This window comes from Cervus canadensis, chromosome 23 (assembly GCF_019320065.1).
Source record: "Cervus canadensis isolate Bull #8, Minnesota chromosome 23, ASM1932006v1, whole genome shotgun sequence".
NCBI classification, from domain to species: Eukaryota; Metazoa; Chordata; class Mammalia; order Artiodactyla; family Cervidae; genus Cervus; species Cervus canadensis.
In genome coordinates this window covers 35,758,082-35,773,369 of record NC_057408.1, presented here as the reverse complement: position 1 = coordinate 35,773,369, position 15,288 = coordinate 35,758,082, and the positions used below count along the sequence as shown (strand labels likewise).

Below are 15,288 nucleotides of genomic sequence, written 5' to 3'. Positions count from 1 at the left end.
ATTCTGGGAACAAAGCAGAGGGTTCTCGGAAGGGGGCTGCGGAAAGTGCCAAGCACCTTACTGACAGGAGGTGACAGTGGTTCATCGTCTTTGCTGCCAAGTTCAGATGGAATCCATCTCCATGCTTGAGAATCTGCACAGTCATAACACAGAGGGGACTGGCTCCCATTTAAATGGCTTGGCTTCACTGGGCCTGTCTTCTTCCAGCCAGCGAGGGCGGTCATGCCAGCCTCCCGGGACGGTTGTGAGGGTTAAGTGAGCCACCTGTGGTGGGGTCTCACCATCCCCCTTCCCTTCACGCTGGTGTCCCAGGGCCCTGGTAGGAACACGAAGCTGCCTGTAGATAGATGTGTAAGGGCTGCCGTGCGGAAGTCACCCAGGAGCTTGTGCACAGAAGACACGCCCACCTCGTTATCACTTTGCTACCATCACTCACATCACTCCCTGCACACCACTGTCCACCTCACTTGGTCTGCTGTAACTCGTGGACAAGACCCATCTTGGCCCTCTCTTTTTACCCCCGGGACTCTGGTACAGTGGCTTGCCCCTGTACACAGAAGCTGGGTTGTCAGCACTGTGTGTGTCTAGTACTGTTGTGACATCTCGGATAAGCACTAAGGAGCTGGGCTTCATCTGCAAAGGGTGAAGGCAGTTCTGTCCTGCTCAGGACTTTCAACAATGCTGAGAACTCCGATCCCAGAAAACCATGGAGAGAACTGTTTGACTTCTTTGCTCCCTGGCCAGACTCCACCCTCTCTCCCCCCTGTCCTCCCCCACTGCATGACTCATAAAAGGCAGTCTGCTTTTGCATTTTCACTGATTGCTTTCTGTTCAGTGCCTACCTAGGGACCAAAGAGATGGTGGAGGAGCACTGGATGAGAACATAGCTGCAGATCTAGGAGGGAAGTGGGGTAGGGACTCTGCACAGCCATGACCGTGGCCAGACCAGTGGTTGTAGAAAGTGCCTGATACCATAAACGTTGGGCCTCCCAACAGTGGCTAAGTGGTAAAGAATCTGCCTGCCAATGTAGGAGGCAAGGGTTCGATCCCTGATCTGGGAAGATCTCCTGGAGAAGGAAATGGCAACCCACTCTAGTATTCTTGCTTGGGAATTCTAGTGGACAGGGGAGCCTGGCGGGCTACAGTCCATTGGGTCGCGAAGAGTTGGACACAACTTAGTAACTGAACAACAACAGTAATGACCATAAGTGTTGCTAAGAGCCATCTCAGCATGAGTGAACTTAATTCTCGGTCAGGCCTGTCGCCACAAAGGCCATCACCTTTCTGAGCAGCTTCGCTGTGTCTTAGTCAGATGGCAATGACTTAAGTCAGGGATATGCACCTTCCAGGAGACCAGTCTTCCTGTCCGGGGTACGTATGACTGCAGCAAGGACTGTCTGATTCTCATTCCATTTAGGCTGCCACAGATCAGCTGCTTCACTCTCAGCCGTAAATGTTTCTCCTGACTCAGACAATTGCCCCCATGCGGGGATTGGACCCCTGCTTCAGTTCCCCCACCCGCTGAGGGCAGGTCCAGCCCTACTAACACTCCTGTTTTCCCCCTAGTTCCTTCGTCCTTGCATGGTTCTCTATATTCTTTTCCGCTGGTCAGGTACTCCTGTCCGCTCTCCGCTGGTGTTCTGCATGCACTTCTGTGTCTGAAGGTGTATTCCTGATGTATCCGTGGAGAGAGATGTACTCCACGTTCACCTACTCCTCCACCTTCCTCTTCCTAAGTCAGGGATCTGAATCTCCCAGGTCAGGATGCACTGCGGGGGTCTCTCCCAGAGACACTGGTTCTTGGTGCCCCAGGCTGAGTCTATGAAGTCGAGTTTAAATCATCCAGCTTTGGGAACCTTGGCCCCTTGCTGTTGTCATTCCAAGTTTTTTTTTTTTTTTTTTTTTTTTTTAGCTTTTTATTTTGAAAGAATTTTAAGACTTAACAAAAAAGTTACGCTTACTTCAAAAGTAATCTCAGAGAGTTGCCTTCTATCCTTCACCCAGCTCCCCCCAGTGTTAACACCCTGCACACTGTAGGATAATGTGTCAAAAAATTAACTATTAACTCAACTGCCGTCTTGACTCAGATTTCACCAGTTTCCCACTAATGCCCTTTTCTGATCCGTGATCCTACTTCGAGTTCCATGTTGGATTGTCATCATGTCTTCTCAAGTCTTCTCTGATCTGTGGCAGACATTCATGACCTTGACACTTTCGAAAAGTACCGGCCAGTTATTTTGTAGAAAGCTGTCAATTTAGGAAACCTTGTGTTTAATAGACAGGATTTTGTGTGAAAAAAAGATGGAGGGCAAAAGTAAGGAAATTAACCTAAAAGGTTAAATAACTGACATTGACCAAAAAAAAAAAAGCCAAAACCCACAAAAATGCCACAGAATGTCTAGCATTGAATTACTAAGAATGACACACAGCTCCTGGTATTTAAGTCCAAAGGGGTAGGACTGGACCCATCATTTTTCTCCCTCAGCAGACAGGTCCCTCCAGGAACAAGGGCTGCATAAACGAACAGCTCTGAGAGCAGCTGGGCCAGTTACTTCCCAATGCCAAGACGCAAACATGTAGGACATCTTCAAGCTCTGATGTGAATTCCTGTCATCCTAGACATGCTGTTCTCAGGATACTCATCAGAACAGTGTTTAGGATCTTAGGGATTACAAACAACAACAACAACTAATTTCCAGATCACTTGGCATTATATGACAAAAAATGGAAAAAAAAAAATCTGTCAGTGATTCAGAGGTGAAAGAGCACACATGTGGCTTTCTGTCACGTGGAAGCAAAACTCGGTCCGTTTGCCATCAGAATGAAAGATGGTCGGTGCATGGGCTGCCAGGCTTGTCAGGGCACAGCTGTCTCCAGGGTGGGCTCTGGTTCGAACGTCTTGGCCCGAATCCTTCTCTCCCACTCTCCGTGTGCGCAGGGGCCAGGGTCTCTGTCTCTCCATGCCGCTGTTGCTCATGTCCTGTCCTCATCTCATAGGGTTTCCACACAATTGGGATGAAATAATCCATGGTAGTGCTCAGGAAACGGCAACCACAATCGTCATTCTTCTCAGATTCAACTTAACAGTCACCTGGGAGCACTTTGGAGGATTAAACAAAGTTTTTTTCAATTCAAGGGTTGCAGGGGGAGGCGGGGAAGAAAAGAGAAAACAAACTTAGGATTTTTCCATGAGCCCCAGACCCCCCTGTGCCGCATGTTGACCGCAGAGGTGCCCTGGGTCGGATCCCAGGGCTGGCGTTCTGGGAGCTGTCACAAGTGCCTGGGGCGTCGAGTGGCTGCTGGTGCCAGCAGAGTGACCCGGGCTGTCTATGGAAGGGCTGCGGGGCAGACAAGGATAAACATTTCCACGGTCTGTTCTCTGTTAAGCAGCTGCGGGGAGGGGAGGCAGTCGCATGTGACAGGCCAGGGAGCTCCAAGGCAGCCGGAGCGTTCAAGCAGGCAGCAGGAGGGGGAGGCAGTGGAAAGGGGCCCAGACGTTATCTTATCAGATGGAAGCCAGCCCCCCCACTCCCCCGCCTTCCTCCTTGTTCGCCAGCACTTGAGACGTGCTATTTGAGAATGCCCTGTTTGATGGGAGGCTAGTTTCTGCTGTGTGAGTCCCATATTCTGCTGATCCCCTCCTTCTCATACGTCCCCAGCCCTTCTTTGCTTTCTGGAAATTTTCTGCGTGAGAGTCACCCCCTGTGCCCTTCCTCTCACTCCACGTCCCCATCAGCTCCTGGCCTCCTTGAGATGACACTTGACTCGAGGTGGAGGCTCCTGTAACCTGTTGAATGAATGAGTGAACTTGACAAGCAGGTAGACAGACACTGTAAGGGTCCTTTCCCTGTAGGACTTGAATTGGGGTACCAGGCTGATTTCAATTACCTGCATTTCACATCTACTTTCCACTGGTAAGGTGAATTAACTTTGAGTTTTTTAGCAAAGTGTTCAAATTCTTAAGGTCCTCTTTAGGATATATTTCTGGGAGAATTTATCTGAATTGTCAGGAACGCCTACATAAAGTAGGATTCCATAAATGGGGCAAATTTTTCTTTGAATCCCTACCTTTCAGGGACTCATCTGGCAAGCAGAGGGACATTTACTTACACTGGTTTTTTGCCACAGCAGAGAAAAGCCTGGACTGGAGGGGTCTCAGGGGTCTATGGCATTAAAACATAGGAGTAGACCATGAGGTTGAGGGCAGCAAGGCTGGTACAGCACCATTAAGCTTTATTCTGTTCTCTGGGCTGCTCCCGGATCAGCTGGCCCAAGGCCCATATCTATTAGGAGAGTAGGGCCTGTTCTATAAGGTGCCAGGGTCCTTACTCAAATATTTACATGAACTGAGCACTCTAATTATAGGGCTAACATGTGAACAGAGGTGATAGAGGCCTCTTTCAATGCCCACCAGCTCGTGTGGTCACTGGGCCAAGCGTGTAATCCACGAAGGTGCAGAGCTGTGCAGAGCAGTGGTCACTAGCCGTGCCACCTCCTGTTGCCAAGGAAATGTGAGGTGCCCTCATAGTGCAGCGTGGACTTCTTCAGACAGAAGCTTATATCTTGGATAAGAGGTCTCAGCCGTCCTTGTCAAGAATGAGAAATATTTCATTTTGTTTTCTGCCACTAAAATTATTATCTTTCTTTAACAAACCCTTGAAGGAGTGTTTAAAGAACATAAAGGGTATTACAAAGTAGTATTTTTATTGCTGCCCCATAGAACAAATTCCATTACTCAGTTACATGCAGTCTGCCTCCAGCCAAGGCTCCGGAGCCAAGCATTTTGTCTGGATGAGTTAGATACTCAGTCTGGAGCCCAGGACGTCTGGGCTTGGGGGAGGGTGAGATGGTGCAGGAGCAGCTGTGGCCAGGGGGCTCTGGGGCCCTGCTGGGCTTGGAAATGCAGTGGTGTGTGCGGTGGCCTGATCTGAGGGTACCCTTCACTGCAGAACTTTGTGCTGCTATTAAAAACCCTAAGTGTATCCATTCTTTGAGTTAAAGAGCTGAGCAAACAATAGGTTCTCCATGAAGTATCTGTTGACTGACTGATGGATTAGGTGTTGGCCCCTGTCCAAAGTAAGACTTCCCTGCTGGCTCAGATGGTAAAGAATCTGCTTGCAGTTCAGGAGACCCAGGTTTGATCCCTGGGTGGGGAAGGTCCCCCTGGAGAAGGGAATGCTCATGCACTCCAGTATTCTTGCCTGGAGAATCCCATGGATAGAGGAGCCTGGTGGGCTACAGTTCATGGGGTCGCAAAGAGTTGGACACAACTTAGCGACTAACACTTCCCCTTTCCTGTCCAAAGTGCTGATTCCTGGGAGAGAAAAAAATGTTCATTAGTTGGTATTAGCCACTGTTTGTTCTACCAGAGAGAGACCTGACTCTTTCAGGCCCTTTGTCCATGGGCTAAGTGGGCTTTTGCCCAGGGAGGCATCGTTATGGGAGTTGTCTGCAGACACTCGAGGTGGGGACCTCGCCCCTGTGGAGGCCTCAGAGAACATAGGCCCCCTTGTCATAGAGGGAATGTGGGGAATTAGATCTGGCAAGGAAAGTGAGAAAACAGTAAGGGTGAGCTTTACTTTCTCTGCATTCTGATCAAAGGCTTTCCCTGGTGATCTCAGGGACTCTCTAGTTGATTGATGATTTAGAGTAGATGGGAGATCTATGACATATCGCTTCTGAAAATAGAACAGATATCCCAAACTCAGTATGACTTCCATACAGAGTAGGCCAAATACAATTTATCAATTCAGGAAAATGTAATTAGGAAACTTTTCAAATGAAAAGACCAGTCTGGGAAGGGCCAGCTGCCTCATCCTTCAACCTTATCCTGCCTCTGCTTTGACATTGAAACTGATCACACTAAACAATGGAAAAGCCATAATGTCAGGCAAACATAAGCCAATTCTCAGTCGGTTAAATATGAGTGTTCCTCTGACCGCCAGTTGTAAACCTCAGGGCGGGAGGTCACTGGGCCTTCTTGAGCCATGTGTGTCTCACAGAGACCATCCAGCAAGTCCACTCAGAGGTTTGGCCGTTTGCTCAGTGGTTCTCCTTTGTAGAGGCTCTTTGATGAGTTGAAACTGAGACCACGGCGCTCTTGGGGGGCTCATCCTGACGACTCCCCCCTTGTGCCAGGTTCTGTTAATACCTTGCTGGGGGGCCTCTGCAGAGGTTCGTCCCTGCAGATTTGCGGGATCATCTCACCTCACTTGCATCCGCGGAACATGTGTTTTCCTGTACTCTGGAATTCCTCACCAGCTCTGATCTGCTCCTTGTGCTGGGAAAGGCTGCGCTCCCAGCAGGCCACCTGCATCTTGTAGTTCGCACCCTTTCTCAGACAGCTCTTGAGGGTGGGCCTCTCTCTGCCCCACCCCACCACGCGGTCCCCTCTCTGCCCAACTCTCCAGGGCGGTGCCTGGGTCATCTCCAGGGCAGCCTCTGGCAGCCCCTAGATTTTTTTCCTGCCCTGAAAACAGCCAGTCAGCCGGGGCTCTTCAGCAGGGGTAGGGTGGGGCCGGGGGTCGTGAGCACTGTGACTGCTTGGGGAAGGGGCCTGGCTGCTAACCCTGCCCTCTCTTCTCGCCCCTTCGTCTCTGGCCCCGGCAGTGCGGAGGACCCTGAAGAGCGGCCTGACTCCGGAAGAAGCGCGGGCGCTGGGCCTGGTGGGCACCTCGGAGCTGCAGCTGTGACCCCCACGGTGCCCTCAGAAGCCTGTCTGCGCTGAGTGTGAGCTCCTGCTGGGGGGAGCCCCTCCAGTGGGAGGTGCAGAGGCTCTGACGCCTGAAGCTTCTGAAGGGGGGGCGTGTGTGTCTAGAGGTCACTGCCCGGCTTGTGACACGGACTCCGGCGTCCCCTTCTTGTTCTTTCTTCATCGTGTCCGCTGTGTGTCTCTTTTTTCCTTGGCACCTGGCTTAGTAGTTCCAAAGCGTGACGCCTTTTCTGTGCCAGGAGCAGCCCCTTTTCGGGAGCAGGGCACTTCCGTCACAGTTACCATGGTCATGATGCAGTTTGGTTAGGTTCACAGACTGGGTCCCTCCACAACACCAAAACATGCAGATGTCCACTCCAAAACTGTACACAGAGGAAAGCACAGATTGTTTACTGGTTGTGGATTTTAGATGTATTATTAATAAATGTTTATACAAATTCATAAATGTACACCCTGTTTCAAATACTAAATAAACAGAGTTTAATGCCGTAACTGGAAACCTTTATTCTCCTGCGTAGAACCTTAAATAGCTCCATAGGCTCGGCTCCTTCTGGATCCACAAAACGTCTTCTCAGGTTTGTGAGAAGGACCCTGGCTCCATATGGCCTCCAAGCCCTTTGGATTTTCTTTTGTTTGTTAATTGAGTGAAAAATGCTGACGTGTGCTCTTTGTAACTCCAGATTAATTAGGCATGGTCTTCCTGGCAGTACAAGTTAGCAATAACCTCCCATGTATCACCTTACCCGCATGCTTTGTTTTTGCTCCTTTGTGATGCTGAAGCAAAAACTAACTAATAAAAAAATTAAAAAAAATAAAAATAAATAAATAAATAAAAAAATAAAAAAAAAAAAAAAAAGAAAAAAAAAAAAAAAAAATCTAAATTCTGCAACTCACTCACAGGCCTTTGATGTTAAAATTCATTTTCTCAAAGAATTTACAAAGTCACCAAAAGAAAAATGAAAAGTTGAAGCTTTGTCTGCAGAGAACTTCAGAATGAGAAGTACTGTCCTTGGCGCTCAAGCACAGCCATCAGAAGCTCAGGCGTCTAGAGGGGAAGATGCTTGAGGTGCTCTCAACCACAGAGCCACTCTGAGGGGCCTGACTCCTCCACAGAGATCCTCAGCCCCTCACAGGGCGCATGGCTCCCTCTGAAGAACCTCCACCTCCGAAAACAGGGGACGGTCAACAACTGCCATTGCTCAGTAGTGTCGGACTCTTTGCAACCCCATGAACTGTAGCCCACCAGGCTCCTCTGTCTATGGGATTCTCCAGGCAAGAATACTGAAGTGGGTTGCCATTCCCTTTTCCAGGGGATCTTCCCAACCCAGGGATTAAACCCAGGTCTCCCACACTGCAGGCAGATTCTTTACCGTCTGAGCCACCAGGGAAGCCCAGTATTCAAGGGGGTGGTGTCAAAAGATGGTCAGGTCACCAATTCTATCAGTGTCTCATCTCCAGAACCTCTGTGACCCTGTGTTCCTGAATCTGAGAAGGTATCATGTAGAGACAGGATGCAGTCGTGTGGTCTGAAGCGCTGAAGATAATATATTCACCCCACTGGCCTTTGTGACTGTGCCCAGCCCCGCCCCCCAACCTTCTGTGTCTCCACTCTCTGGGAGACAGGGAGCTCTTTCAAACAGGCATTTGTCAAATAATACGTGAGTACCCCAGAGAGCCTAGAACCTGCAAAAGTTAGGTTTGTGTATTCCAGACAGCTGAGTTTATTTAATCACTTTATTGAAAAGGGTGCATAGGGTATTAATGTTTATTTCCTTATGGTTCTAAATAACGTGTATTATATTCCACATGTGGTTTAATGGTTTGTCAAAGCCTCAGCCTGGAATATGAACATGGAGTTTCTGTATCACTGGGGATCATGATGGGCAAAGAAAAGGAAGATGAATTTTTTTCCCACACATTTAATGAACAAATATTTTGATGCCCTTCCAAGGGTCCCTGGTGTTCCGCTGAGAGTTACTGCTGTAGAATAAAAGGTCACATTTGGAAAGAAGTGACTGAATAAATCTAATGTTAATTTTAATTTTATTTTATGTATTAAAATATTCTCAGAGGGAGCAAGCTAAGTCATAATTTCTTGGTTACAGCGAGGTAAAGAAGGCCTCCTTTTACTGGAAATTGGTTAGTAGTTTGCAGTGAATCTGAGTGATTTTCTTCTGTAGTTCATTTCCTCTTCTTGTCACCATTCATTCTGTCTGCCTCTACTGGTGTTTTTAATTCAAGAAGTTAAATTTTTCTTAAAGACTTTTGAGAAGCATTAAAGTGAATAGTACTTTGCAGTGTGAGATGTTGCTAATCGTGCTGGTCATCACTATATGTATTCTTGTGCCTATTTCTTAATCTGGGTTGAAATTACAAAATTGCTGGTAAAGAAAGGCAAATATCTTTCTTTTAAAGATACCTGTGTTTTAGTTTCTTTGGGGTCTTGAGGGTTTTTTTTTTTTTTTCTATTTAAGAAATAACTTACTGAGAAGGTTTAAAGTGGAGGGGAGGGTGCACAAAGATGTAACATGCTTATGGATGGGAAGAATACTATGAAAATTACTATACCATTATGCTCAGGCAATCTACAGATTCAGTGCAGTCTCTATCAAAATACCAATAATGTTTTCACAGTAGTAGAACAAATAATTCTAAAATTTTATGGGAACACAAATGACACTGAATAGCCAAAATGAACAAGAGAAAAAACAAAGTTAGAGGCATCATAGTCTGTGATTTCAAACTATACTACAAAGCTATGGTCATCAATGGTGTGGCACCATTACGAAACAGACACATAGATCAATGGTACAGAATAGAGAGCCCACAGATAACCTCACACTTACATTATCCATCCGTGACAAAGGAGGCAAGAATATACAATGGGGAAGATACAGCCTCTTAGATAGTGTTGGAAAAATGGACTGCTATGTGCAGAAGAATCAACCTGGCCTACTCTCACACCATACACAGAAGTAAGCTTACGGTGGATTAAAGAGTTACATGTCAGGCCTGAAACCACAAAGCGTCTAGAAGAAAACATAGGCAGTGTGCTGTTTGTCATCAGTCTTGGCAATATTGATTTTTTTTTTTTTTTTTTTTGCTCAGGCAAAGGAAACAAAAAATAAATGGGACTACACGAAATTAAAAAGCTTTTGCACATTGAGAGAAACTATACCCAAAATGAAAAGACCACTTACAGCGTGGGAGAAGACATTTGCAAGCAATATATCTGATGAGGGGTTAATATCCAAAATATCCAAAGAATGTCTATAACTCAATGTGGGAAAAGAAAACTTGATTAAAAAATGGACAGAGGGCCTGAATAGACATTTTTCCAAAGAAAACATATAGATGGCCAACAGGCATCTGAAAAGATGCTCAACATCATTAATCATCAGAGAATTGCAAATTAAAGCTACAATAAAATGTGTTGGAATGGTTATTATAAAATACAAGACAACAAATAACAAGTGTTGGGGAAAATGTGGAGAAAAGGGGAACTTCGTTGGTGGGAATGTACATTGGTATAGCCACTATGGAAAACAGTATATAGGCTCCTCAAAAAGATTAAAAAGAGAACTATGATATAATCTAGCAATTCCACTCATAGGTATTCATCTGAAGAAAGCAAAAACACTAATCAGAAAAGACATATGCACCCCTATTTTTATTGCAGTATTATTTATAATAGCCCAAATTGGAAGCAACCTAAGTGCCCATCAGTAGATGAATGAATAAAAAGATGTGATATATATGTGCACACACACTGAGTGGTGTATTAGTCATAAAAAGATGAAATCTTGCCATTCTGACAACAGGGATGGAACTAGAGAATATTATGTTAAGTAAAATTAGAGAATGACAAAAACTGTATGATTTTACTTGTATATGGAATCTAAAAATGAAAACAAACAAACATAATAAAACAGAAACAGATTCACAGATATAGAGAAAACAGGTGGTTGCCTGAGAGGTGGGGGTGGGGGAAGGAGAGAAATGGGAGAGGGAAATTAGGAGGTTCAAACTTCCAGTTATAAAATAAATGAGTCACAGCTATGAAATGTACAGAGTGGGGAATATAGTCAATTACATAATATTTCTTTTACAGTGACAGATGGTAACTAGACTTATCATGGTGATATTTTGAAATGTATAGAAACATTGAATGGCTATATTGTATACTAGGAGCTAACATGAAGTCATAGTTCAATTATACTTTAAAACAAACTCTCGGAGAAAGAGGTCAGATTTGTGGTTACCAGACGCAGCAGGTGAGGGGAGGAGGAATTGGATGAAGGTATTCAAAAGGTACAAAGTTTCAATTATAAGATAAGTAAGTACTAGGAGTGTAATATACATGATAAATATGGTTAACACTGCTGTATGCTATATATAAGGTTGTTTGGAGAGTAAATCCTAGAAGTTCTTGTCACAGAAATACTTTTTTCTGTTTCTTTAATTTTGCATCTACATGAAATGGGTGTGATTAAACTTACTGTGTAATCATTTCATGATGTATGTAAAATCAAATCATTGGACTGTATACCTTAAACATATACAGGGCTATATGTCAATTATATCTCAGTAAAACTGGAAGAAAAGATGCTCCACCGAGGCCGAGCACAACGCGTGACAGATATGGCATGAATCCACCAGAGGTAAGCGGACACCTTCTGTCCCTGTCTCAGCAGCAGGTCTCTTGGACCGAGACAGGTCCCTGCAGCACCTGGACTATTCACCTGGCCCCGCTAAGCAGAGGCCCAGGCTTTTGCTCTATCACAAAAAAATCCAGAAAGCTCATTTCCCTTCAGAGACTCCTTGACAGCTTCTGCCTAGCGGGACTTTCAACACTGCTCTGCTTTGTGGGAGGGGGTTCCACTGGGTGACAGTCATATGCTTCTGGGCAGGGCTGTGGGCTAGGAAACAGAAACAGTCATCCTTCCCAAAAAAATGTCTGAATCAAGTACACAGTGGAATAATTGTATTTTTGTAAACCCCAAGTTTCAAGTAAGAATCTGAAAGGTAGCTGTATAGAGAGATGGCTGCCTGGGGACGCTTTTGGAGCTGCTGTATCCAGCCCCTGAGAAACAGGTGTCCTTGATGGTATGCTGGTTGAGGTCGTTTTGACTGGAGCTCAGCACACACCTTGAGTGGTAGACCTGGCTACAGAATTAGAGTGATTTAGTCAACATCAGAGAGCTTCCCGGCTCAGAAGATTAGCTATGAGATTGAAAGTGACAATCCCACTTCTGACAAGACACATCTTTGGGCTTCCCTTGTGGCTCAGATGATAAAGAACCCACCTGCAATGCAGGAGACCCAGGTTCGATCCCTGGGTCAGGAAGATCTCCTGGAGAAGGGAATGGCAACCCACTTTCATGGACAGAAGAGCCTGGTGGGCTCATAGTCCCTGAGGTTGCAAAGAGTCAGAGATGACAGAGTGACTAACACAATACACGTTTCCCCGGTATAAACCACCCTCAGAAATGCAGTCTCAGTGGAGGAAAATGGGTTCTAATCCAACAGCCTGTCGGTATGTGGTATGAAAAAAAAGCTTTTCTCTCTCTCTGTGGATGAAAAACTTGTTCTCAAGTTTGTAAAGGTTATGAAAATTTAAACAACTTCCTAAATTAACATCAGAAAATAGAACGTCACCTTTGGGTGAAAGTAAACTTTAGAAGCTTGTGTTTATAGAAAAATGTTGAAGGTGATCTCCCAGTGTTTCAGTGGCCAAAAACATGCTTTGTGAAGACAGTAATTAAGGCCTCAGCAGTCTGTTTTAGAATCACATGTTTAAAGGAAAATAGCATTTCTCATTAAGTGATTCAGTAAGCATATATTCTATCAATAAAATCCCAGCCCTCCGTCTTGAACCTGTGTGGACACGGTCCTGAGCCACCTGTGGGAGCAGGTGTGCCTCAGAAGCCCCCAGACATTGAAACACAGACCCTCAAGTCCAGTCGAGAGCTCCATCTCACCCAAGGGGTGGCCTCGCTTAAAAAGAACATTCACACACACACACACAAAAATAACATTCACAAGTGTTGAGTTGGGAACTGGAGCCTTGGCAAAGGTAAGCTGTTTCTCCAGAGGCTTAATCTTGTCCTCACTTCGCAGTTTTGTCTTGAGGGATGAGGTCTCTCCCTCTGTTGGCCTGGAAATGTCCTGAGGGTTGTTTGGGTTCCTGCTCTGGTGGATCTCCAAGATACTCTTTCTACTGTGAGAAAAGAAAGAGGCAACTGATCCCCAGAGGAAAAGCAGGTGATCTGAGAAATGTCACTTCTCAAGTGGTTACTTGTGAGCTCAGCAGCGTTTCTCAGTCAGGCCCACCTGCTCCCAGGGAGGGCGGAAGAGACGAAGTGCTTTAAGGTGCAGGCTAAACATCTTTTGCTATTAAAATTTTTTTAAAAAAGATGCAGGAAACCTGTTCCTTCACATTCTGCAGCTTTCCACGCTGGAGACACTGTACAGCCCTAGAAACTGAGCTGCTTTGGGGCCTTTGTCTCCAATGTGGGGGGAAGCCCAGAACCCACAGAGGCCGATCTGCAGCCAGGACTGCGGGCCCTTGTGGGGGAAAGCCCAGAACCCACACAGGCCATTCTGCAGCCAGGACTGTGGGCCCTTTTCCAAGGTACATAGTGACATGCTGACTCATCCTGGGCTTGCCCTGTGAGCCAGAGGTTGTAAAAAGAATCTTTAAAGTGTTAAAGGATGCTGTATCTTAGAAAAGTATCTGAAGTTGAGTAAATGTCCCTGTTCTTTGTTGAATATGGTGGTGGTGGTGGTTTAATTGCCAAGTTGTGTCCAACTCTTGTGATCCCATGGATATATAGTCCATCAGGCTCCTCTGTCCATGTGATTCTCCAGGCAAGAATACTGGAGTGGGTTGCCATTTGACCTTCCCAACCCAGGGGTCAAACCCGCATCCCCTGCACTGCAAGCAGATTCTTTACCATTGAGCCCCCAGGGAAACTCTTTGTTGAATATAACATGTTACAAAAGGCCTTTGCGGCAGTTATTCTGAGAATTGTGAAAATAAGCCATGCATAGTCCAAGACAGGGTTGCCCAACAGAACATTCTGTGATGATGGAAATGTTCTATCTCTGCCCTATTCAAATGGCAGCTACTAGACATACATGATACAGAACACTTGGAATATGACAAGAGCAGAATTTTGAAGTTTAATGGCTATCTGTGGCTAGTCACAACTGTACTGGACATCACAGGTCTGAAAGAACACATATTGTTATGTACTTGTTGCTGTTTATTCATCCTGTATAAAGTTTTTCATGTGAAATTGTGTATAAAATTGCTTTGAGGTACTGTTCATCAAGACCTTAAGATCAGTGTTTAAGAAGCTATGTTCATTGCCTGCCTACATTGTGTTCTGAGCCTTGTGGGGCCCTGTCCTTGGTGGAGACTTCTGTGATTGGCATTCACTGCCATCCATCAAATACTCACTCTTCTCTCCCAACACATCCCACCTAGATGATGCACCGTCTCCTCGGCAGAGACCACATCAGGCCTGTGTGTGTGACCCAGGGATGTATGCCATGGCTGAGCACACATCTCCAACAGCCAAATCCACCCTGTAATAAAGCTTTACAAAGCACCACTTCACTTCTTGTGTTGTTTTCGCCATGGCCCTCACTACTGCATTCAGGCCCGCTCTCAATAGATATTATCTATGTGAGATGAACTGGTTGGCTGTTGGTAAGTGCTGCATTTACCAGAGTGCGTACTGGTCAAGGCTCAGGTGCTGGGTGCCGTAGGAAATGTACGGATGTGTAACCACAAAGATCCCACTTCTGAAACCACAAGGGACACTGATAAACAAGATTTCCGAGTCACAGCCAGTGGGTGCAAGAGGCAGGCTAGGAGATGTGGTTTGGATGTCAAGACATGGGCATATAAGCAACATATTTCATTGTGACAGAGGCTTCTGAAAGAGGTGGTTTCTGAGCTGGATGCGGATGTCCTGCCTCTAAAACACAGCAGTGGTTGCATTTTGAGAGTTTAAATGAATATATAAGCGTTTCCGCAGCTTTTTTCCCCTCATTATTGGGTAGTCTGTTTCTGTTGGGTCTATCCTGGATGTAAGTATGTGGCAGCTCCTAATGCAGCACACAACTGTGAACTAATTGATTTTAAGTGTAATCTACTACTGTTTCATTTGGCTCCACACGAAGCAGCATGGTTGGCAGTGGTAACCCTCTGTCCCAACAACCACTGAGGACACAGGAAACAAGGCAAGACGATCAGGTTAACGGAGTGGTTCGGGTGTGAAGCGCTCCCCTGGAGTGGGCTCTCCTTGAGGACTCAGCTTCTCAGATGCTCCGAGGTGGAGGCGGACGGGAGCTGGACCTGGGGAGGAAGACGTGAGATGACTGGCCAGCACTGCAGGTTGGAAACTACAGGTGTAAAGTCACAGAAGGGGGAACCACACTGGTGTTTTGGAAGGAAAGTGAGAGGGGCAGTAGGCAGAGGCTGGCTCGTACAACGCTAACGGCTACAAAGGTTGCAGCCACGTCACACTGGAGGAAGGGACCAGCCTCTGTGTTCTCACCTGCGT

General features: G+C 46.1%; 1 protein-coding gene across 9 annotated transcripts in view; it reads left to right on the top strand.

Annotated features, from left to right (window-relative positions):
- Positions 1–7,204, top strand: part of FHOD3 (formin homology 2 domain containing 3) — a 503,163-nt gene extending 495,959 nt beyond the window's left edge. For all 9 annotated transcript variants that reach the window (XM_043443940.1, XM_043443933.1, XM_043443935.1 and 6 more), the window contains one exon: positions 6,610–7,204. In XM_043443940.1, the coding sequence (XP_043299875.1) occupies positions 6,610–6,692 (83 nt within the window). In that variant the 3' untranslated portion in view covers positions 6,693–7,204. The remainder of the gene's footprint in view (positions 1–6,609) is intronic.
- Positions 7,205–15,288: the final 8,084 nt, after the last annotated feature.